The 25,007-nt window shown below is 48.0% G+C and overlaps 1 protein-coding gene across 1 annotated transcript; it reads left to right on the top strand.

Moving 5' to 3' along the window:
• Positions 1-467: 467 nt before the first annotated feature.
• ddx49 (DEAD (Asp-Glu-Ala-Asp) box polypeptide 49) lies at positions 468-21,799 on the top strand. Its single transcript, XM_078198483.1, has 13 exons — positions 468-615; positions 1,892-2,015; positions 9,690-9,775; positions 9,861-9,982; positions 11,190-11,377; positions 12,832-12,972; positions 13,111-13,186; positions 19,078-19,154; positions 19,249-19,346; positions 19,428-19,502; positions 19,670-19,758; positions 19,957-20,028; positions 21,501-21,799. Exons 1-13 carry the CDS (start codon positions 477-479, stop codon positions 21,672-21,674), a joined length of 1,461 nt encoding a protein of 486 aa, XP_078054609.1. The 5' UTR covers positions 468-476; the 3' UTR covers positions 21,675-21,799.
• Positions 21,800-25,007: the final 3,208 nt, after the last annotated feature.

Genomic DNA, 25,007 nt, shown 5'->3' with positions numbered 1-25,007 from the left:
CGCTGGATTGTGGCGACGAGGGGAATTTCACAGTAACTTCATTGCGGTGTTAATGTAAGCCTTGTGACTAATAAATAAACTTTTAGAAAATGCTGGAAAATCTCAGCGGTTCTGGCAGCGTCTGTAAGGAGAGGTTTGGAGTCCAGATGCCCCTCTGTCACAGCTGGAATGTTTCTGCTCTTTCCCCTCCAGCCAGATGTTTCTGATGTTGATTTGCAGCTGGATGTGGGACAGTCACAACCTCGGGAAAAGGAGAGGGAATTCATGTGACCCAGAGAGTGAGACTGCTGGTGGGGTCACTATGGGGGGTCACGGTGGGGGGTCAATTAGGGTCATGTGGGGTCACAGACGGGCCAGTTAATGAAGCTGGTTGGGATTTTTGCTGTAAATCCGGGTACCGAGCTCTGCCAGCATCAAAGATGGCGGCGACCACGTGTTTCCAGGTGATGTAATCACGCTGTGCCGGTCCCCGGTTGATGACGTTGGTGGGTGTCATGGCGGCTGCGGGTCTCGCTTCTCTCGGTCTCCGGCCCTGGATCGCGGAGCAGGCGGAGCGGCTCGGAATCCGGCAGCCCAGCGCCGTGCAGCAGAGCTGCGTCCCGGCCATCCTGCGGGGTGAGAGACCGGGACTACCGCCCCCCCCTCCCCCCGAGACCCTCTCCGCGGGACTACCCCGCCCCCACCCCTGGACTACCGTCTCTTCTCTTCTCTTCCCCCCCCCCCCCCCCCCACTTGGCTCCTTGTCCTGTGACCCGTGACCCCGGTACCTGACTCCTTGGTCCTGTGACTGGTTCCTCGTCCTGTGACCCCGGTGCCTGGCTCCTCGTCCTGTGACCCGTGACCCCGGTGCCTGGCTCCTCGTCCTGTGACCCGTGACCCCAGTACCTGGCTCCTCGTCCTGTGACCCCGGTGCCTGGCTCCTCGTCCTGTGACCCGTGACCCCAGTACCTGGCTCCTCGTCCTGTGACCCCGGTGCCTGGCTCCTCGTCCTGTGACCCGTGACCCCAGTACCTGGCTCCTCGTCCTGTGACCCCGGTGCCTGGCTCCTCGTCCTGTGACCCGTGACCCCAGTACCTGGCTCCTCGTCCTGTGACCCCGGTGCCTGGCTCCTCGTCCTGTGACCCGTGACCCCAGTACCTGGCTCCTCGTCCTGTGACCCCGGTGCCTGGCTCCTCGACCTGTGACCCCGGTGCCTGGCTCCTCGTCCTGTGACCCCGGTGCCTGGCTCCTCGTCCTGTGACCCCGGTGCCTGGCTCCTCGTCCTGTGACCCCGGTGCCTGGCTCCTCGTCCTGTGACCCGTGACCCCGGTGCCTGGCTCCTCGTCCTGTGACCTGTGACCCCAGTACCTGGCTCCTCGTCCTGTGACCCCGGTGCCTGGCTCCTCGTCCTGTGACCCGTGACCCCAGTACCTGGCTCCTCGTCCTGTGACCCCGGTGCCTGGCTCCTCGTCCTGTGACCCGTGACCCCAGTACCTGGCTCCTCGTCCTGTGACCCCGGTGCCTGGCTCCTCGTCCTGTGACCCGTGACCCCAGTACCTGGCTCCTCGTCCTGTGACCCCGGTGCCTGGCTCCTCGACCTGTGACCCCGGTGCCTGGCTCCTCGACCTGTGACCCCGGTGCCTGGCTCCTCGTCCTGTGACCCCGGTGCCTGGCTCCTTGACCTGTGACCCCGGTGCCTGGCTCCTCGTCCTGTGACCCGTGACCCCCGGTGCCTGGCTCCTCGTCCTGTGACCCGTGACCCCCGGTGCCTGGCTCCTCGTCCTGTGACCCGTGACCCCCGGTGCCTGGCTCCTCGTCCTGTGACCCGTGACCCCGGTGCCTGGCTCCTTGTCCTTTGACCCTGAGCCGTTTCCTCCATTCAGAAAGTTGATTTTTGTGTTTTCTCTCCCAGGACAGGACTGTTTGGGTTGCGCGAAAACTGGCAGCGGCAAAACGGCAGCCTTTGTTCTCCCCATTCTTCAGAAACTGTCGGAGGATCCGTATGGAATATTCTGCTTGGCGCTGGCGCCAACCAGGTGACAACTTTGAACAGATCATGAACTGTCATTGGAATGGTTTGCGGTGGGACTCGGAAAGTCCTGAATACCCAGCACACAATGCTGATATAGTTCCCCTTCACCCCAGTCACCCCATAAAGAGAAATTAGAAAGTGTGCGTCTTTCTCAGATAGAAAGTTGGCTGAGGGTCGATGATACCTATAAGAAGGATACACTATAAGAAGGATGTGGAAGCGCTGGAAAGAGTGCAGAGGAGATTTACCAGGATGCTGCCTGGTTTGGAGGGTAGGTTTTATGAGGAAAGGTTGAGGGAGCTGGGGCTGTTCTCTCTGGAGCGGAGGAGGCTGAGGGGAGACTTAATCGAGGTTTATAAAATGATGAAGGGGATAGATAGAGTGAACGTTCAAAGACTATTTCCTCGGATGGATGAAGCTATTACAAGGGGGCATAACTATAGGGTTCGTGATGGGAGATACAGGAAGGATATCAGAGGTAGGTTCTTTACGCAGAGAGTGGTTGGGGTGTGGAATGGACTGCCTGCAGTGATAGTGGAGTCAGACACTTTAGGAACATTTAAGCGGTTATTGGATAGGCACATGGAGCACACCAGGATGATAGGGAGTGGGATAGCTTGATCTTGGTTTCAGATAAAGCTCGGCACAACATCGTGGGCCGAAGGGCCTGTTCTGTGCTGTACTGTTCTATGTCTATGTCTATACCTTCCATTTAACTGAAGCTTCTCTGCTGGTTATGCTTTTCACCACTTGCCCTGTCAAGATTGTCACCCTGGCTCTTATACCTGGAACCATAGAATCCCTAGAGTTTAAAAGTTGGGGTCTGATGTTGCAGTTGTATAGAACGTTGGTTCGGCCGCATTTGGAATACTGTGCCCAGTTCTGGTCGGCCCATTGGGTCTGCACCAACTCTGATAGAGTTTTACCCATGCCCTCTTCCCCCACCCTATCCCCATAACCCCACACATTCACCATGGCTAATCCATCTTGCCTGCACATATTTGGACTGTGGGAGGAAACTGGAGCACCCGGATGAAACCCACGGGGAGAACGTGCAAACTCCACACAGACAGTCACCCGAGGCCTTAACTATGCTGTTTGCTTTGCCGAGGCAGCGGGAACTGTGGACAGAGTCAATGGATGGGAGGCTGGTTTGCGTGATGGATTGGGCTACATTCAGGACCTTTTGTAGTTCCTTGCGGTCTTGGGCAGAGCAGGAGCCATACCAAGCTGTGATACAACCAGAAAGAATGCTTTTTATGGTGCATCTGTAAAAGTTGGTGAGAGTCATAGCTGACATGCCAAATTTCCTTCGTCTTCTGAGAAGGTAGAGGTGTTGGTGGGCTTTCTTAACTATAATGTCAGAATGGGGGGGGCCAGGACAGGTTGTTGATGATCTGGACACCTAAAAACATGACCCTTTGGTGGACTTGGTGGATGATGAGTCTGGGAGAGGACGTGTAGATAGTTTGAGTCATGTTGAGATCAAAAAGGAGGTATTGGGGTTCTTGAGAAACATTAAGATAGACAAGTCCCCAGGGCCTGATGGGATATACCCCAGAATACTGAGAGAGGCAAGGGAGGAAATTGCTGGGGCCTTGAGAGAAATCTTTGTATCCTCACTGGCTACGGGGAAGATCAGTAAGAAGTCTCACAACACCAGGTTAAAGTCCAACAGGTTTATTTGGTAGCAAATTAAAAAAAAAAGTTTGCTACCAAATAAACCTGTTGGACTTTAACCTGGTGTTGTTAAAACTCTTACTGTGTTTACCCCAGTCCAACGCCGGCATCTCCACATCATGACTACGGGGAAGATCTCAGAGGATTGGAGAATAGCCAATGTTGTTCCTTTGTTTAAGAAGGATAGCAAGAATAATCCAGGTAATTACAGGCCGGTGAGCCTTACATCAGTGGTGGGGAAATTATCGGAGAGGATTCTTCGAGACAGGGTTTATTCCCACTTGGAAATAAGTGGACGTATTCGTGAGAGGCAACATGGTTTTGTGAAGGGGAGGTCGTGTCTCACGAACTTGATCGAGTTTTTCGAGGAAGTGACGAAGATGATTGATGAGGGTAGGGCAGTGGATATTGTCTACATGGACTTCAGTAAGGCCTTTGACAAGGTCCCTCATGGCAGACTGGTGCAGAAGGTGGAGTCGCATGGGATCAGAGGCAAGCTGGCAAGATGGATACAGGACTGACTCGGTCAAAGAAGACAGAGGGTAGCAGTGGAAGGGTGCGTTTTTGAATGGAGGGTTGTGACAAGTGGTGTTCCTCAGGGATCAGTGCTGGGACCTTTGCTGTTTGTAATATATAAAATGATTTGGAGGAAAATGTAACTGGATTGATTAGTAAGTTTGCGGACGACACAAAGGTTGGCGGATTTGCGGATAGCGATGAGGACCATCAGAGGATACAGCAGGATATAGATCAGTTGGAGACTTGGGCGGAGAGATGGCAGATGGAGTTTAATCCGGACAAATGTGAGGTAATGCATTTTGGAAGGTCTAATACAGATAGGAAATATACAGTAAATGGCAGAACCCTTAAGAGTATTGATAGGTAAAGGGATCTGGGTGTACAGGTATGCAGGTCACTGAAAGTGGCAACGCAGGTGGAGAAGGTAGTCAAGAAGGCATACGGCATGCTTGCCTTCATCGGCCAAGGTATTGAATTTAAAAATTGGCAAGTCATGTTGCAGCTTTATAGAACCTTAGTTAGGCTGCACTTGGAATATAGTGTTCAATTCTGGTCGCCACACGACCAGAAGGACGTGGAGGCTTTGGAGATGGTACAGAAAAGGATGTTGCCTGGTATGGAGGGCATTAGCTATGAGGAGAGGTTGGAGAAACGTGGTTTGTTCTCACTGGAACTTCGGAGGTTGAGGTGCAACCTGATAGAAGTCTACAAGATTATGAGAGGCATGGACAGAGTGGATAGTCAGAAGTTTTTTCCCAGGGTGGAAAAGTCAATTACTAGGGGACACAGGTTTAAGGTGCGAGAGGCAAGGTTTAAAGGAGATGTACGAGGCAGATTTTTTACACAGAGTAGTGGGTGCCTGGAACTCGTTGCTGGGGGAGGTAGTGGAAGCAGATACGGTAGTGACTTTTAAGGGGCGTCTTGACAAGTACATGAATACTGGAGCTATATGATAATTGGCAGAACCATAAAGGGTGTAGATACGCAGAGGGACCTGGGTGTGCAAGTCCACAGATCCTTGAAGGTGACGTCACAGGTGGAGAAGGTAGTGAAGAAGGCATATGGCATGCTTGCCTTTATAGGACGGGGCATAGAGTTTAAAAGTTGGGGTCTGATGTTGCAGTTGTATAGAACGTTGGTTCGGCCGCATTTGGAATACTGCACCCAATTCTGGTCACCACACTACCAGAAGGACGTGGAGGCTTTAGAGAGAGTGCAGAGGAGGTTTACCAGGATGTTGCCTGGTATGGAAGGGCTTAGTTATGAGGAGAGATTGGGTAAACTGGGGTTGTTCTCACTGGAAAGACGGAGGATAAGGGGTGACCTAATAGAGGTGTATAAAATTATGAAAGGCATAGATAGGGTGAACGGTGGGAAGCTTTTTCCCAGGTCGGTGGTGACGTTCACGAGGGGTCATAGGTTCAAGGTGAGGGGAGGCGGGAGGTTTAACACGGATATCAGAAGGACGTATTTTACACGGAGGGTGTGGGGGCCTGGAATGCGCTGCCGGGCAAGGTGGTGGAGGCAGACACACTGGGAACGTTTAAGACTTATCTAGATAGCCACATGAACGGAGTGGGAATGGAGGGATACAAAAGAATGGTCTAGTTTGGACCAGGGAGCAGCACGGGCTTGGAGGGCCGAAGGGCCTGTTCCTGTGCTGTATTGTTCTTTGTTCTTTGTATGAATAGGATGGGAATAGAGGGATATGGTCCCGAAGGTACGGGGTTTTAGTTAAGTCAGGCAGCACGGTCAGTGCAGGCTTGGAGGGCCGAAGGGCCTGTTCCTGTGCTGTAATTTTCTTTGTTCTTTCTACTTAGTCCCCGTTGATGTAGACAGGGGCACGTTCTCCTTTACGCTTCCTGAAGTCGATGACAATCTCATTTATTTTGTTGACATGGAGGGAGAGATTTTTGTCGACTCCAATTATGAGGACTCCAATCTCATTCTTCATACCCGGCCGATAAATGGTCATTCTTAAGAGTCTTCTCGTCTGATCAACGTTCATCTGAGAGTGATAAAGTTGTTGAAGAATATCGGATCACAACGATTCCAGAATCATGACCTGCCAGCCTTAAAAATGACTCCAGAGGAGAGCCCTAACCCTGGCAAGGCCAAAATGGTGCCACATGTTCATGGACAAGCGGAATTGAATCAGGCCAATCTTTCTGTAGTCTGGGATCTTTCACCATTTCTTTTTCCATTGCTGCTGGCATTTGCATTGTGTAAAATGGACCAGATCAATTCCTGCAAGTGGAACATTGCAACTCCCTTAAAACTGCCAATTTTGTCAAAACATCTTTGATATTCCAATGTTAGGTCATGAATTGAGATTATAGGTATACTTTGAGGCTGTTGTGCGCTATAAAGTCTGACCGATTGGCATTGGAGTGAGGTCAATGGCCTTTCGTCTCCACAATGTAGAACATCTGTGACACCCAGGAGAATTGAGTGTAATGTCCTCTAGGACAATGGATCCTGCACATGGACTTAATGAATGGTTGTATGCTGAAAGGTGAGCAGTAGGCGGGCGGCATGGTAGCACAGTGGTTAGCACTGCTGTTTCATGGCACCAGGGACCCAGGTTTGATTCCAGACTTGGGTCACTGTCTGTGTGGAGTTTGCACGTTCTCCCCGTGTCTGCATGGGTTTCCTCCGGGTGCTCCGGTTTCCTCCCACATTCTGAAAGATGTGCAGGTTAGGTGCATTCACTCGAACAGGTGCCGGAGTGTGGCGACTCGGGGAATTTCACAGTAACGGCATTGCAGTGTTGATGTAAGCCTGACTTGTGACTAATAAATTAACTTTAACTTCCGTAGGTTTTGCCATGTCCTTCCATATCTGTGGATATATTGTCCTTTAGAATTTGCACAGTTGGTATGTTGGTGCTTGCTCCTGTATCAACCTTAGCCAATAACGAGTAGTTACCAGTTTTCTAGGGACATATCATTTTAAAACCATAAGACATAGGAGCAGAATTAGGCCACTCGGCCCATTGAGTCTGCTCTGCCATTCAATCACGGCTGATATTTTTCTCATCCCCATTCTCCTGCCTTTTCCCCATAACCCCTAATCCCCTTATTAATCAAGAATCTATCCCTGTCTTAAAGACACTCAATGACCTGCCCTCCAGGTCATTTTAATCTTGGCAAACACTTCAGATGGTGAGATGTCATTTATTTTTGTTCTTTCACGGGGTGCGGGTGTCGCTGGCTAGGCCAGCATTCACTGCCCATCCCTAATTACCCTGGAGAAGGTGATGATGAACTGCTATCAGTCCATCTGATGTAGGTATATTTTCCAGGTAATTACAGGCCGGTGAGCCTTTAGTCAGTGGTCGGGAAATTATTGGAGAGGATTCTTCGAGACAGGATTTACTCCCACTTGGAAATAAGTGAATGTATTAGCGAGAAGCAACATGGGTTTTTGAAGGAGAGGTCGTGATTCACTAACTTGACTGAGTTTTTTGAGTAAGTGATGAAGATGATTGATGCGGATAGGGCAGTGGATGTTGTCTACATGGATGTCAGTAAGACCATTGACAAGGTCTCTCGTGGTAGACTGTACAGAAGGTGAAGTTGCATGGGATCAGAGGTGAGCTGGCAAGATGGATACAGAACTGGCTCGGTCATAGAAAGAAGTTTAACAACACCAGGTTAAAGTCCAACAGGTTTATTTGGTAGCAAAAGCCACACAAGCTTTCGGAGCTCTAAGCCCCTTCTTCAGGTGAGTGGGAATTCTGTTCACAAACAGCTTATAAAGACACAGACTCAATTTACATGAATAATGGTTGGAATGCGAATACTTACAACTAATCAAGTCTTTAAGAAACAGAACAATGTGAGTGGAGAGAGCATCAAGACAGGCTAAAAAGATGTGTATTGTCTCCAGACAAGACAGCCAGTGAAACTCTGTGAGCTCCGAAAGCTTGTGTGGCTTTTGCTACCAAATAAACCTGTTGGACTTTAACCTGGTGTTGTTAAACTTCTTACTGTGTTTACCCCAGTCCAACGCCGGCATCTCCACATCATTGGTCATAGAAGACAGAGGGTAGTAGTGGAAGGGTGCGTTTCTGAATGGAGGGCTGTGACTATTGGCGTTCCTCAGGGATCAGTGCTGGGACCTTTGCTGTTTGTAATATATATAAATGATTTGGAGGAAAATGTAACTCGTTTGATTAGTACAATTCGGATGACACAAAGGTTGGTGGATTTGCGGATAGCGATGAGGACCATCAGAGGATACAGCAGGATATAGATCAGTTGGAGATTTGGGCGGAGATATGGCAAATGGTGCTTAATCCGGACAAATGTGAGGTAATGTATTTTGGAAGGTCTAATACAGATAGGAAATGTACAGTAAATGGCAGAACCCTTCGGAGTATTGATAGGCAGAGAGATTTGGGTGTACAGGTACACAGGTCACTGAAAGTGGCAACGCAGGTGGAGAAGCATACGGCATGCTTGCCTTCAGCGGCCGGGGAATTGAGTCATGCTACAGCTTTATAGAACCTTAGTTAGGCTGCACTTGGGATATAGTGTTCAATTCTGGTCACCACACTACCAGAAGGATGTGGAGGCTTTGGAGAGGATACAGAAAAGATTTACCAGGTTGTTGCCTGGTATGGAATGCATTAGCTATGAGGAGAGGTTGGAGAAACTTGGTTTGTTCTCACTGGAACAACGGAGGTTGAGGGGCGACCTGATAGAAGTCTACAAGATTATGAGGAGCATGGACAGAGTGGATAGTCAGAGGCTTTTTCCCAGGATGGAAGAGGCAATTACTAGGGGGGCACAGGTTTAAGGTGTGAGGGGCAAGGTTTAAAGGAGATTACAAGGGAAGGTTTTTACACAGAGTGGTGGGTGCCTGGAACTCGTTGCCGGGGGAGGTAGTAGAAGCAGATACGATAGTGACTTTTAAGGGGCGTCTTGACAAGTACATGAATAGGATGGGAATAGAGGGATATGGTCCCCGGAAGGGTAGGGGGTTTAGTTAAGTCGGGCAGCATGGTCGGTGCCGGCTTGGAGGGCCGAAGGGCCTGTTCCTGTGCTGTAATTTTCTTTGCTCTTTGTTCTAAAACATTGTCTCACATCATGTAGCATGATCAAAGGCTGTTCGCCATGTTGTTCCTGTACTGAATCTCTCTGCCAGGCTGTTTAACCATCGCTGAGCACCATGTTGTGTTGTTATAAAGACACCAATCATTCACAAGGGATTGAGTAAATACTTTATCGATTTGTTTATTAAGACGGGGCACTTGAGAACATATATACATGGACAGAAAGTGTGAAGCCACCAGCAGCAGAGCTGTGTGTGCTGCGCTCTACTCACAGGCCAAAGTAAAACTGAGACTGGATCACTTAACACTCCTCACTTCTGGTGATATCATGCTGTTACCCCTTAAAGGCAGGTGAGAAGATTGAGAGTGAGCTGGACATCAAACTGAGCTTGAACTAAGATGTCTTTGTGATTTTCTCAGGGAGTTGGCCTATCAGATTGCGGAACAATTCCGAGTCCTGGGGAAGCCTATAGGTTTGAGGGATTGTGTGATTGTCGGTGGAATGGGTAAGTACGTGTCAGAGATTCTCTCTCATCTTTTGATGCCTTTTTCCTGATTCCAATTTATTCTCTGAACATTTCCCGCCCACAGACATGGTCACACAGGCTCTAGAACTTTCCAGGAAACCTCATGTTGTCATAGCAACCCCAGGACGGTTAGCTGACCACATACGGAGCAACAACACCTTCAGCCTGAAAAAAATCAAGTTTCTGGTAGGATTGAGTCTGGAAACAATCAATTTCCCTTGTGTTGGAAACTGGGAACTGCGCTGATCTTCCACCAACTCCATTTCCTCACTGGGGGCAGGGGCTGGAGAAGGGGGTCGGTGACAGGGGGAGGGTCTGGGGTCTGCTGGAGGGGGCAGTGGGAGGGAGCCTTGGGAGGAGGGGGGGGGGCAGGGGTCAGAGCAAATTTCCTGCCACAAATTGGAGCATCAAGTTCAATGACACTTTTCGGGGCGGGGAGGGGCACCCTTCTGGCAGAATGAATGTTGTACAAGTGGTTATATAAATCCAAATCTCATTTAATCCCACTGCCCTCTCTCCATAGCCCTGTATCAATCCCAAACCAATCTCACTATCTTTCAGTCCATAGCCTGCCGTTTATATATTAATTTTTCCAGTAACAGGTATAAATGCTTCCTGTGGCAAGATATGGTTTGTTTTAATAACAGTCAGTGTAAACCTGCCTTAATCCCTCTCATTGTCACAATTTTAAATTGCTGACATTACACCCAGAGACAGACTTTCTCATCCGCTGCATCAAAACCCTTCATAATTTAAACAAGATACGGTTAATTTTCCTTTGCTTGCACCTGTCTCATCTCATCACAGAAGAAAGAAAATTACAGCACAGGAACAGGCCCTTCGGCCCTCCATGCCTGCACCAACCGTGCTGCCCGACTGAACTAAAACCCCCTACCCTTCCGGGGACCATATCCCTCTACTCCCATCCTATCCATGTATTTGTGAAGATGCCCCTTAAAATTCACTACCGTATCCGCTTCCACTACCTCCCCCGGCAACGAGTTCCAGGCACCCACTACTCTGTAAAGAAGTTGCCTCGTACATCTCCTTTAAACCTTGCTCCTCGCACCTTAAACCTGTGCCCCCTAGTAATTGACTCTTCCACCCTGGGAAAAAGCTTCTGACTGTCCACTCTGTCCATGCCCTGTCCATCATCCTGGATATAACTGACCCAACCACATAATGACCCCAGGGGCAACACTGCACATCGTCTCTCCGTAGCCGTTCCTCTCGCACTGCATTAAGGTGTCGGGATTGCTCCCAGGAATGGCTCTGTGTCTGGACATTCCTTCCAGTTGTGCTGCAGGACGTTAGACTCGTTGCTGCTGGTCTAACTCCTGTTTACCCATTAATGTGACACTCTTTTGTGGTTAACATTTTCCCTTTGACCTAGGTGTTGGATGAAGCTGATAGGCTGTTGGAACAAGGCTGCACAGATTTCACACAGGATCTGGAGCTGATCATGGGGGCTGTTCCAGCCCAAAGGCAAACACTTCTGTTCAGTGCTACCCTCACCGACACGTTACAGGAGCTGAAGAAGATCGCCATGAACAAGCCTTTCTTCTGGGAATCAAAAACTGAGTAACTAAAAATGCAACACGGGTTTATGTACAGAGCAAAGCTCCCTCTACACTGTCCCCATTAAACACTCCCAGGGCAGCTACAGCACAGGGTCAGATACAGAGTAAAGCTCCCTCTACACTGTCCCCATTAAACACTCCCAGGGCAGCTACAGCACGGGGTCAGATACAGAGTAAAGCTCCCTCTACACTGTCCCCATCAAACACTCCCAGGACAGGTACAGCAAGGAGTTAGATACAGAGTAAAGCTCCCTCTACACTGTGCCTATCAAACACTCCCAGGACAGCTACAGCACGGGGTCAGATACAGAGTAAAGCTCCCTCTACACTGTCCCCATCAAACACTCCCAGGACAGGTACAGCAAGGAGTTAGATACAGAGTAAAGCTCCCTCTACACTGTGCCTATCAAACACTCCCAGGACAGGTACAGCAAGGAGTTAGATACAGAGTAAAGCTCCCTCTACACTGATCCCATCAAACACTCCCAGGACAGCTACAGCAAGGGGTTAGATACAGAGTAAAGTACTGTGCTCAGTTCTGGTCGCCTCATTACAGGAAGGATGTGGAAAAGATTGAAAGGGTGCAGAGGAGATTTACAAGGATGTTGCCTGGATTGAGTGGCATGGCATGCCTTATGAGGATAGGCTGAGGGAGCTCGGTCTTTTCTCCTTGGAGAGACGTAGGATGAGAGGAGACCTAATAGAGGTATATAAGATGTTGAGAGGCATAGATCGGGTGGACTCTGAGGCTTTTTCCCAGGGTGGAAATGGCTGCTACGAGAGGACACAGGTTTAAGGTGCTGGGGGGTAGGTACAGGGGAAATGTTAGGGGGAAGTTTTTCACAGAGGGTGGTGGGCGAGTGGAATCGGCTGCCGTCAGTGGTGGTGGAGGCAAACTCAATAGGGTCTTTTAAGAGACTCCTGGATGAGTACATGGGACTTAATGGGATGGAGGGTTATAGGTAGGCCTAGAAGGTAGGGATATGTTCGGCACAACTTGTGGGGCCGAAGGGCCTGTTTTGTGCTGTAGTTTTTCTATGTTTCTAAAGCTCCCTCTTCACTGACCCCATCAATCACTCCCAGGACAGGTACAGCATGGGGTTAGATACAGAGTAAAGCTCCCTCTACACTGTCCCCATCAAACACTCCCAGAACAGGTACAGCACGGGGTTAGATACAGAGTAAAGCTCCCTCTACACTATCCCCCATCAAACATTCCCAAAACAGGTGCAGCACAGGGTTAGATACGGAGTAAAGCTCCCTCTACTCTGTCCAGTGAAATGAGTGCAATGTATGTACGTTCCGGTGATGAGGTAATTCCCTTGTTAAACTTTGTGGTCTGAACAGCGTGCAATATTTGTGAGGGTGATGATCAGCTGTGGCAAGTTGCTCTTATGGGAGGACAGGCTGTACGGAAAGCATTTGCACTGAGTTGCTTTGTCTGTCTCTCTGTAGAGTTCGCACAGTAGCCGAATTGGATCAGCGATACCTCCTGGTTCCCGAGCGAGTGAAGGAAGCTTTCCTTGTGCACATGATTCAGAGATTTCAGGATGAACATGAGGATTGGTCCATTATCATTTTCACAAACACATGCAAGTAGGTTCCATGAGTACAGTGAGTTTGAGAGAGAGAGAGAGCGTTAAATGTGTTTGTGTATCTGAGTATATTCCTGTGTGTGAGACGGTGGTCCCGAATGGGAGAATGTGTGTGTGATTCTAACTTTGTGCTTTGCAGAATGTGCCAGGTTCTGAACATGATGCTGCGGAGGTTTAACTTCCCTTGTGGCGCCCTGCACTCTATGATGAAGCAGGTGAGTGTTCCTCAGTCCGGAATCACATTTAACCTGAACTTTTGATAAGATTGGATGTCAAACTAAAATTGCTGATCTGGATTTAAGTATTTTAAACAACTTACATTTTCTATAAATAACTATACCTGAGACCTTACAATTCTGTCTCGGGGGAGGGGGTTACTGAATTCTGCGATGGGCATCAAACACTCCCAAGATAGGTACAGCACGGGGTTAGATACAGAGTAAAGCTCCCTCTACACTGTCCCCATCAAACATTCCCAGGACAGGTACAGCACGGGGTTAGATACAGAGTAAAGCTCCCTCTACACTGTCCCTCATCAAACACTCCCAGGACAGGTACAGCACGGAAATAAATACAGAGGGAACATTTCAGCGATCACGGGCATTCAGCCTGATCTTCAGGTAAGCGTTCTCCAAGGCGGCCTTCACGACACACGACAGCGCAGAGTCGCTGAGCAGAAACTGATAGCCAAGCTCCGCACACATGAGGACGGTCTCAATCGGGATCATGGGTTCATGTCACACTATCTGTAACCCCCACGACTTGCCTGGGCTTGCAAAATCTCACTAACTGTCCTGGTTGGAAACAATACACATCTCTTTAACCTGTGCTTAACCCTCTCTCCACTCACATTGTCTGTATCTTTAAGACTTGATTACCTGTAAAGACTCGCATTCCAACCATTATCTTGTAAATTGAGTTTGTCTGTACATGCCCTGTTTGTGAACACAAGTCCTCACTCACCTGATTAAGGAGCAGCGCTCCGAAAGCTAGTGCTACCAAATAAATCTGTTGGACTTTAACCTGGTGGCGTGAGACTTCTTACTGTGCCCACCCCAATCCAATGCCGGCATCTCCACGTCATGGCTCCCATCAAACACTCCCAGGACAGGCACAGCACGGGGTACGATAGAGTAAAGCTCCCTCTACACTGTCCCCATCAAAGACTCCCAGGACAGGTACGGCACGGGGTTAGATACTGAATTGTAGCTCCAGTGTACAGGAGGTTGAGAGTAGTGAGGTCATGAATAAAGTTTCAAGGTCGCAGGAGTGTACCGGCAGGCAGGAAGGTGGTTTGAAGTGTGTCTACTTCAGCGCCAGGAGCATCCGGAATAAGGTGGGTGAACTTGCAGCATGGGTTGGTACCTGGGACTTCGATGTTGTGGCCATTTCGGAGACATGGATAGAGCAGGGACAGGAATGGTTGTTGCAGGTTCCGGTGTTTAGATGTTTCAGTAAGATCATTAAGGAGAATCCCAAGGCATTTTATTCATACGTTAGGAACAAAAGGGTTGTCAGGGAAAAAATCGGACCCCTCAGGGACAAAAGTGGGGAATTATGCTTAGAGCCCAAAGAAGTTGGGGAGATCCTAAATGAATACTTTGCGTCGGTATTCACAAAGGAGGGGGATGTGTTGACTGGGAGTGTCTCGGAGGGGAGTGTTGAACCGTTAGAGAAAATCTCCATTACGAGGGAGGAAGTGTTAGGTTTTTTAGAGAATATAAAGACTGACAAATCCCCAGGGCCTGATGGAATCTATCCAAGGCTGCTCAGGGAGACGAGAGATGAAATCGCTGGGCCTCTGACGCAAATCTTTGTCTCATTACTGGACACAGGTGAGGTCCCAGAGGATTGGAGGATAGCTAATGTGGTCTCGTTATTTAAGAAGGGTAGGAAGGATAACCCGGGTAATTATAGGTCGGTGAGCTTGACGTCCGTGGTCGGGAAGTTGTTGGAGAGGATTCTTAGAGATAGGATGTATGCGCATTTAGAAAGGAATAAACTCATTAACGATAGTCAGCATGGTTTTTGAGAGGGAGGTCATGCCTCACTAACCTGGAGGAGTTTTTTGAAGAAGTGACTAGAATGGTTGATGAGGGAAAGGCCGTGGATGTCGTCTATATGGACTTTAGTAAAGCGTTTGACAAAGTACCTCATGGTAGGTTGGTGCAAAAGGTTGGATCTCATGGGATAAAGGGGGAGGTGGCTAGATGGGTGGAGAACTGGCTTGGTCACAGAAGACAGAGGGTGGTAGTGGAAGGGTCTTTTTCCGGCTGGAGGCCTGTGACTCGTGGTGTTCCGCAGGGCTCTGTATTGGGACCTCTGCTGTTTGTGATTTATATAAACGATCTGGAAGAAGGTGTAACTGGGGTGATCAGTAAGTTTGCAGACGACACGAAATTGGCTGGACTTGCAGATAGTGAGGAACATTGTCAGAGTCTACAGATGGATATAGATAGGCTGGAAATTTGGACAAAGAAATGGCAGATGGAGTTCAATCTAGATAAATGCGAAGTGATACATTTTGGGAGAGCTAATGTAGGGGGGAGCTATACGATAAATGGCAGAACCATAAAGGGTGTAGATACGCAGAGGGACCTGGGTGTGCAAGTCCACAGATCCTTGAAGGTGACGTCACAGGTGGAGAAGGTAGTGAAGAAGGCATATGGCATGCTTGCCTTTATAGGACGGGGCATAGAGTATAAAAGTTGGGGTCTGATGTTGCAGATGTATAGAACGTTGGTTCGGCCGCATGTGGAATACTGCGTCCAGTTCTGGTCGCCACACTACCAGAAGGACGTGGAGGCTTTAGAGAGAGTGCAGAGGAGGTTTACCAGGATGTTGCCTGGTATGGAGGGGCTTAGTTATGAGGAGAGATTGGGTAAACTGGGGTTGTTCTCACTGGAAAGACGGAGGATGAGGGGTGACCTAATAGAGGTGTATAAAATTATGAAAGGCATAGATAGGGTGAACGGTGGGAAGCTTTTTCCCAGGTCGGTGGTGACGTTCACGAAGGGTCATAGGTTCAAGGTGAGGGGGGGGGGAGAGGAGGTTTAACACGGATATCAGAAGGACGTATTTTACACAGAGGGTGGTGGGGGCCTGGAATGCGCTGCCGGGCAAGGTGGTGGAGGCAGACACACTGGGAACGTTTAAGACTCATCTACTGAGGTAGTATGGGCTGAGGTTAGAAACAGGCAAGGAGAGGTCACCCTGTTGGGAGTTTTCTATAGGCCTCCGAAAAGTTCCAGAGATGTAGAGGAAAGGATTGCAAAGATGGTTCTGGATACGAGCGAAAGTAACAGGGTAGTTGTTATGGGGGACTTTAACTTTACAAATATTGACTGGAAGAGCTATAGTTCGAGTACTTTAGAGGGGTCAGTTTTTGTCCAATGTGTGCAGGAGGGTTTCCTGACACAGTATGTAGATAGGCCAACAAGAGGTGAGGCCACATTCGATTTGGTACTGGATAATGAACCAGGCCAGGTGTTAGATTTGGAGGTAGGTGAACACTTTGGTGATCGTGACCACAATTTGGTTACGTTTACTTTAGCGATGAAAAGGGATAGGTATATACCGCAGGGCAAGTGTTATAGCTGGGGGAAAGGAAATTATGATGCAATTAGGCGAGATTTAGGATGCATAGGATGTGGAAGGAAACTGCAGGGGATGGGCACAATTGAAATGTGGACCTTGTTCAAGGAACAGCTACTGCGTGTCCTTGATAAGTATGTACCTGTCAGGCAGGGAGGAAGTGGTTGAGTGAGGGAACTGTGGTTTACTAAAGAAGTTGAATCTCTTGTGAAGAGGAAGAAGGAGACTTATGTAAAGATGAGACGTGAAGGCTCAGTTAGGGCGCTTGAGCGTTACAAGTTAGCCAGGAAGGACCTTAAGAGAGAGTTAAGAAGAGCCAGGAGGGGACATGAGAAGTCTTTGGCAGGTAGGATCAAGGAAAACCCTAAAGCTTTCTATAGGTATGTCAGGAATAAAAGAATGAGTCGGGTAAGATTAGGGCCAGTCAAGGACAGTAGTGGGAAGTTGTGCGTGGAGTCCGAAGAGATAGGAGAGGCGCTAAATGAATATTTTTCATCAGTATTCACACAGGAAAAAGACAATGTTGTTGAGGAGAATACTGAGATACAGGCTATTAGACTAGATTGAGGTTCATAAGGAGGAGGTGTTATCTATTTTCACACTTTCCAGAATTGCTAAGTCCCCTTGGCCGGATGGGATTTATCCTAGGATTCTCTGGGCGGCTAGGGAGGAGATTGCAGAGCCTTTGGCTTTGATCTTTATGTCGTCATTATCTACAGGAATAGTGCCAGAAGACTGGAAGATAGCAAATGTTGTCCCCTTGTTCAAGAAGGGGATTAGAGACAACCCTGGTAATTATAGACCAGTGAGCCTTACTTCTGTTGTGGGCAAAGTTTTGGAAAGGATTATAAGAGATAGGATTTATAATCATCTAGAAAGGAATAATTTGATTAGGGATAGTCAGCACAGTTTTGTGAAGGGTAGGTCGTGCCTCACAAACCTTAGAGTTTTTTGAGAAGGTGACCAAAGAGGTGGATAAGGGTAAAGCAGTTGATGTGGTGTATATGGATTTCAGTAAAGTGTTTGATAAGGTTCCCCACGGTAAGCTATTGCAGAAGATACGGAGGCATGGGATTGAGGGTGATTTAGTGGTTTGGATCAGAAATTGGCTAGCTGTAAGAAGACAGAGGGTGGTGGTTGATGGGAAATGTTCATCCTGGAGTTCAGTTACTAGTGGTGTACCGCAAGGATCTGTTTTGGGGTCATTTTATAAATGACCTGGATGAGGGCGTAGAAGGATGGGTTAGTAAATTTGCGGATGACACTAAAGTCGGTGGAGTTGTGGACGGTGCGGAAGGATGTTGCAGGTTACAGAGGGACATAGATAAGCTGCAGAGCTGGCAAATGGAGTTTAATGCGGAAAAGTGAGAGGTGATTCACTTTGGAAGGAGTAACAGGAATACAGAGTACTGGGCTAATGGTAAGATACTTGGTAGTGTGGATGAGCAGAGAGATCACGGTGTCCATGTGCATAGATCCCTGAAAGTTGGCACCCAGGTTGATAGGGTTGTTAAGGCGTATGGTGTGTTAGCTTTTATTGGTAGAGGGATTGAGTTTCGGAGCCAGGTGGTTATGCTGCAGCTGTACAAAACTCTGGTGCGGCCGCACTTGGGAGTATTGCGTACAGTTCTGGTCGCCGCATTATAGGAAGGATGTGGAAGCATTGGAAAGGGTGCAGAGGAGATTTACCAGGATGTTGCCTGGTATGGTGGGAAGGTCTTATGAGGAAAGGCTGAGGGGCTTGAGACTGTTTTCGTTAGAGAGAAGGTTAAGAGGTGACTTAATAGAGGCATATAAGATGATCAGAGGATTAGATAGGGTGGACAGTGAGAGCCTTTTTCCTCGGATGGTGATGGCTAGCATGAGGGGACATAGCTTTAAATTGAGGGGTGATATAGGATAGATGTCAGAGGTAGGTTCTTTACTCAGAGAGTAGTAGGGGCATGGAATGCCCTGCCTGCAGCAGTAGTGGACTCGCCAACATTAAGGGCATTTAAATGGTCATTGGATAAACATATGGATGATATTGGAATAGTGTAGGTTAGATGGGCTTTAGATTGGTTTCACAGGTCGGCGCAACATCGAGGGCCGAAGGGCCTGTACTGCGCTGTAATGTTCTATGTTCTCGACCCACATTGTCTGTACCTTTAAGACCTGGCTGGCTGTAGGGATTCGCATTCTAATCAGTATTCTGCAACTTGATTTTGTGTCTGTTTGCACTGTTTGAGAGCACATTTCCACTCCATCTGACGAAGGAGCAGCGCTCCGAAAGCTTATGGTATTTGCTACCAAATAAACCTGTTGGACTTTAACCTGGTGTTGTTAAAACTCTTACTGTGTTCACCCCAGTCCAACGCTGGCATCTCCGCACTATGTTCTCGATACAGAGTAAAGCTCCCTCTACACTGTCCCCATCAGACACTCCCGGGACGAGGACAGCACGGGGTTAAATACAGAGTAAAGCTCTGGGTGGATGCGGGCTGTTCTGATTGGGTTTTTTTTTTCTCTACAGAAGCAGAGGTTTTCCACACTCTCCCAGTTTAAGTCGAGCATTTTCAAGATCCTCGTGGCTACAGACGTCGCTTCTCGGTATTGATTGAAAGGCCAGAGGTCATTGGGGAAGTGGGTGGTGGTGGGAAGATGCACTGGTGACAAATCCTTAACTCTGCCCTTTTCTTCGCAGTGGTCTGGATATTCCCTCCGTCCATGTTGTCATCAACCATAACACACCCGGACTGCCGAAAATCTACATCCATCGAGTTGGCCGCACTGCCCGAGCAGGTAGTCGGGGGGACTGTTCCAGATTCTCTTTTCTGCCCTCTGGCCTGTGATTAAATGGTTTTAATCATTCTGTTTTTATAGGTCGCCATGGCATCTCTGTCACTCTTGTTACTCAGTATGACATTCATCTAGTTCATGCGATTGAAGAGGAAACAAGTGAGTATTACCTGGAGGGTTAGGAGGGGCATCTGTGTGCAAAGCCGGGCGGGGTGAGGCAGGGCCATGTGTGTGGGAGGTGCAGTTTGCAGGTGTGTGTTTGTGAAAAAGCTGCAGACTTTTCAGATTTGATGGTTTCACAATTTAAATCTTAATTTCCTCAACAGAGACCAAACTGAAAGAGTTTCCTGTGGATGAGAAGAATGTGCTGAAGATTCTCACACACGTGAATGTGACTCGGCGCGAGTGTGAGATTGTAAGTAGCCGGTATTGGTCACACTCCCTGGTTCAGGTTTTATTGTAGAGATATGGAGTGACCCCCCCCCCCCCCCCCCCCCCCCGGGGTCTGTGAGAAGGCAGGTGGGCAGTTTTCCCACTCTCCATATGCTCCATGATTTAATCCGATGGGAATTTTGGCAGCACTGAAGATGAATGTGTTTCTGTTTAATCCCAGGAACTGGAGTCGACTGACTTTGACGAAAAGAAAGAAATTAACAAAAGGAAGGATATGATTCTGGAAGGAAAGGTACATAGAACCATAGAAAATTACAGCTCAGAAACAGGCCTTTTTGGCCCTTCTTGTCTGTGCCGAACCATTTTTTGCCTAGACCCACTGACCTGCACTTGGACCATGTCCCTCCACACCCCTCTCATCCATGAACCCGTCCAAGTTTTTCTTAAATGTTAAAAGTGACCCCACATTTACCACTTTATCCGGCAGCTCATTCCACACTCCCACCACTCTCTGCGTGAAGAAGCCCCCCCCTAATATTCCCTTTAAACTTTTCTCCTTTCACCCTTAACCCATGCCCTCTGGTTTTTTTTCTCCCCTAGCCTCAGCGGAAAAAGCCTGCTTGCATTCACTCTATCTATACCCATCAAAATCTTATACACCTCTATCAAATCTCCCCTCAATCTTCTACGCTCCAGGGAATAAAGTCCCAACTTATTCAATCTCTCTCTGTAATTCAGCTTCTCAAGTCCCGGCAACATCCTTGTGAACCTTCTCTGCACTCTTTCAATCTTATTTACATCCTTCCTGTAACTAGGTGACCAAAACTGTACACAATACTCCAAATTCGGCCTCACCAATGCCTTATATAACCTTATCATAACACTCCAACTTTTATACTCATGGGGAAAACAGTTTAGCTCTTGCTGTCAACCGCATGCTGAAGGATCACTAATAAACAAGAGTCTATCTTACTCTTTCTCTGATTAGGAAATGGCATAAAACAATTTTTAAAATCAGTGTGTCCTGCCAACACCAAATGTCGGTATGCACATGTGCAGAGATCTATTGCCGTCATTCCAGCGTGTCCACACTGCCTGTGCCAGTGTGGGTGTGCAATCTCTACCTGTGTGCAGTTAATGTCTGCCTGACATCAGATGGACTGCAAATTTCTGCATTATCCTTATCCCCTCCCTCGGCAGACACTGTCAGGGAATCCCATCGTTGCTTATGTCATAGCTATTATCATCAAGCACATGCCAGCCGGATGACAGACTGCAGTTTTCAGTGATATCCAATGGTTTAACTATCACTGCTTGTTCCACAGGCTATTATTCCTGGCCAATATGTACTTTTTACAAGCTAACTGGCTTTGTGGATTCTGGTTCCAAGCAGCTGTGATTCATTTCCACATCTTGTTGTCCTCCATGATACAGAGTGCAGTGTTTCGCAAAAATGATTCCAGTTTCATTTGAAGTACTCTACCACCCTGTTGAGATGATTTCAGCAGTGCCATCTTTGGTCTTGGCCATTGTCTACTCAGGCAATCCGAATGATGCCTCAGAGCAGCAGGCTCGCAGTTTGCACAGTGGGGGGCAGGAAATTCGGCTGTAAAATATTCTTTTGTAGGAAGTGAGAATTACTGGCAGGATCATCCATAACTGCCCCTGAGAAAGGGGGAGGTAAACTCCACACACAACTCTCCCTTCCCCCACTCCTGCCAGCTGGTTTGGTTGATGTCGACTCTGTTCTTTCTCTGTTTAAAGGACCCAGAGATGGAGTTAAAGAGAAGAAAGGAGCTTTCAAAACTAAAGGAGGGGAAGCAGAGATTTAAGCAGAGAATCCACGAGATCCAGGAGAGAGAGGCAGCATCTCGGCTCAAACGCAAACTGCTGAAGAAGAAAAGGAAACAGCAGCGGGCAGTGGGGAAAGTGAAGTGAAGGATCCCTGGATAAGGATCTGCTACCATTTTGTGATGTTTATATCCAGCCTTTCAGTTTAAAAGTCATTTTGTAACATTCTGTCCTATTTTCAGTGCTGTGTTAAATATCAGTTGTACAGACAATATTTATTTCTGAGCATTTATCCCTCATTTGGTTTTTGGAGCCAGGAATAATTATTCTCAGACTTGCAGAACAAAGTAACAGTTCCAAGAAATTTCTTACCTGCTGTGTTGAACCAAGTCATTGGAGTTTAATTAATTCAAGGTTCTGATGGGATTTTGCCCTTGAGGGGAATCTAGAACAAGGGCAAAGTTTCAAAGTAAGGGTCTCTCATTTAAGACAGATGAGGAATTTCTGAGGTTCTTTAAGTCTTTGGAATTTTCTTCCCCAGTGAGACCGGGAGGGTCATTGAATATATTGAAGGTGGGGTTAGATTTTTGATTGACAAGAGTCAGGCAGGAAAGTTAAGGCTTACTGGATAGCAGATCAGATTTAAAGGATATACTCTTGCTCCGTGGGCTCTGGATGCTGGGGAAAGCTATTAGGAGAGAGTTTGAGGAAAATAAATCAAACTGCATCACTTGTATTTATTACATTATAGGGAAGTGGGTCATTTGATATTCACAGATATTCCAGTATGAACAAGGAGCATAAAACTCACTGCATTGGTGAGTGGCTTGGAGGTGTTCCTATGCATCTGCTACCCTTGTCCTTCTGGATGGAAGTGGTCGTGGGTTTGGAAGTGCTACCTATCCCTGACGACAGCACCTGCAAAAGATGCATTCAGCTGCAGCTGCTAGCAAAGCGTGTTAGGGAACTGGAGAAGGAGCTTGATGACCTCCATCTAATTCGGGAGAATGAGAAGTATATAGACAGTAGCTTTAGGGAGATTTCTCGAGGAATTAAGGGCTATGGGGAGAGAGCGGGTAAATGGAGTTGAAATCAACCATGATTGAATGGTGGAGTGGACTCGATGGGCCGAATGGCCTTACTTCCGCTCCTATGTCTTATGGTCTTATAGATAGTTACACCTAAGCAGCAGAGCACAGGAAATTGGGTTACTGTAAGGAGAGGAAATGGCAGTGTGAAAGGACAGGCAGAGCAGGGTTCCCCTGTGGCCATACCCCTCCACAACAGGTATACTGAATTGGATACTGTTGTGGGAGATGCTTTACCTGGGACAAGCTGCGACAGCCGGAACTCTGATACTGAGTCTGGTTCTACAGCGCAAAAGGGCGAGATGAAGAAGAGGAGAGCAGTAGTGATAGGGGACTCAATGGTCAGAGGTACAGACAGGAGGTTCTGTGGTCGGGACAGAGACTCCTGCATGGTTTGTTGCCTCCCAGGTGCCAAGGTCAGGGATGTCTCTGATCGCGTGCACAGCGTTCTAAAGTGGGAAGGTGATCAGCCAGATGTCGTGGTGCACATCGGTACCAATGACGTGGGAAGGAAGAGTGAGGAGGTCCTAAAGAGTGAGTACAAAGAGCTTGGAAGGAAGTTAAAAAGCAGGACCCCGAGGGTAGTAATCTCAGGATTGCTACCTGAGCCACATACCAGTGAGGGCAGGAGTAGGATGCTTGGGCGGATGAACACGTGGCTGAGGAACTGGTGCAGGGGGCAGGGTTTCCAATTCTTGGATCATTGGGACCTCTTCTGGGGCAGGTGGGACCTGTACAAGAGAGACGGGTTACACCTAAACTACAAGGGGACCAATATACTTGCAGGGAGATTTGCTAGTGTTATTGGGGAGCGTTTAAACTAGATTTGCAGGGGGATGGGAACCAGAGTGCCACAGCGGTAAAAAGACAGGTTAGTTCAAGCAAAATCACAAATGGAAGGGTAGAGTGTGGTGGAAATAATTTTTTGAGGTGTGTCTATTTCAATGCCAGGAGTATTGTGGGGAAGGCAGAGGAGCTGAAGGCGTGGATAGACACATGGAAATATGACATTATAGCCATTAGTGAAACTTGGCTACAGGAGGGGCAGGACTGGCAGCTCAATGTTCCAGGGTTCCAATGTTTCAGGCGGGATAGAGGCAGAGGGATAAAAGGTGGGGGGTGCCATTGTTGGTCAGGGAAAATGTCACAGCGGTACTCAGGCAGGATAGATTAGGGAGCTTGTCTACAGAGGCCCTGTGGGTGGAGCTGAGAAACAGGAAAGGTATGACCACATTAATGGGGTTGTATTATAGAACACCCAATAGCGAGAATTGGAGGAGCAAATCAGCGGAGAGATAGCTGACAACTGCAAGAAACAAAGTTGTGATAGTAGCGGATTTTAATTTTCCACATAGATTGGGACTCGCATACTGTTAAAGGTTTAGACGGGGTAGAGTTTGTAACGTGTTCAGGAGATTTTTCTACATCAGTATATAGAGGTGCCAACAAGAGGGGATGCAATATTGGATCTTCTATTGGGAAATGAGTTAGGGCAGGTAATGGATGTGAGTGTGAGGGAACACTTTGGATCCAGTGATCATAATGCCATTAGTTTCAACCTGATCGTGGATAAGGATAGATCTGGTCCTCGGGTTGAAGTTCTGAACTGGAAAAAGGCCAGATTTGATGAAATGAGAAGGGATCTGGGAAGTGTGGATTGGCACAGGCTGTTCTCTGGTAAGGATGTAAATGGAAAGTGGGAGGCCTTCAAAGGAGAAATTTTGAGAGTGCAGAGTTTGTATGTTCCTGTCAGGATTAAAGGCAAAGTAAATAGGAATAAGGAACCTTGGTTCTCGAGGGAGATTGTAACACTGATTAAGAGGAAGAGAGAGTTGTATGAAATGTACAGGCAGCAAGGAACACATCAGATCCTCGAGGAGTATAAAAAGTGCAAGAAGCTACTTAAGAGGGAAATCAGGAGGGCTAAAAGAAGACATGAGGTTGCTTTGGCAGACAGAGTGAAGGAAAATCCAAAGAGCTTCTATAGGTATGTTAGGAGCAAAAGGATAGTGAGGGATAAAATTGGTCCTCTTGAAGACCAGAGTGGTAGACTGTGTATGGAACCAAAAAAGAGATGGGGGAGATACTAAATGGTTTTTTTGCATCCGTATTTACTGAGGAAACGGGCATGGAGTCTACGGAAATAGGGCAAACTGGTAGGGAGGCCATGGAACCTTTACAGATTAAAGGGGAGGAGGTGCTCGCTGTCTTGAGGCAAATCAGAGTGGATAAATCCCCAGGACCGGACAGGGTATTCCCACGGACCTAGAGGGAAGCTAGTGTTGAACTTGCAGGGGCCCTGGCAGACATATTTAAAACGTCAGTATTCACGGGGGAGGTGCCGGATGATTGGAGGGTGGCTCATGTTGTTCCGTTGTTTAAAAAAGGTTCC

The sequence above is a fragment of the Mustelus asterias genome, chromosome 26, assembly GCF_964213995.1.
Source record: "Mustelus asterias chromosome 26, sMusAst1.hap1.1, whole genome shotgun sequence".
NCBI classification, from domain to species: domain Eukaryota; kingdom Metazoa; phylum Chordata; class Chondrichthyes; order Carcharhiniformes; family Triakidae; genus Mustelus; species Mustelus asterias.
The sequence above is the reverse complement of the archived record's forward strand: the minus strand, read 5'-3'. Positions and strand labels throughout refer to the sequence as shown.

What these genes read in the sequence shown, in the direction of transcription:
- ddx49 (XM_078198483.1), top strand. Translation starts at nt 477, where the DNA reads ATGACGTTGGTGGGTGTCATGGCGGCTGCGGGTCTCGCTTCTCTCGGT. An exon ending in GCTACAGACGTCGCTTCTCG is followed by an intron (nt 19,155 to 19,248) that starts GTATTGATTGAA and finishes TTTTCTTCGCAG; the next exon opens with TGGTCTGGATATTCCCTCCG. An exon ending in TGGCCGCACTGCCCGAGCAG is followed by an intron (nt 19,347 to 19,427) that starts GTAGTCGGGGGG and finishes CTGTTTTTATAG; the next exon opens with GTCGCCATGGCATCTCTGTC.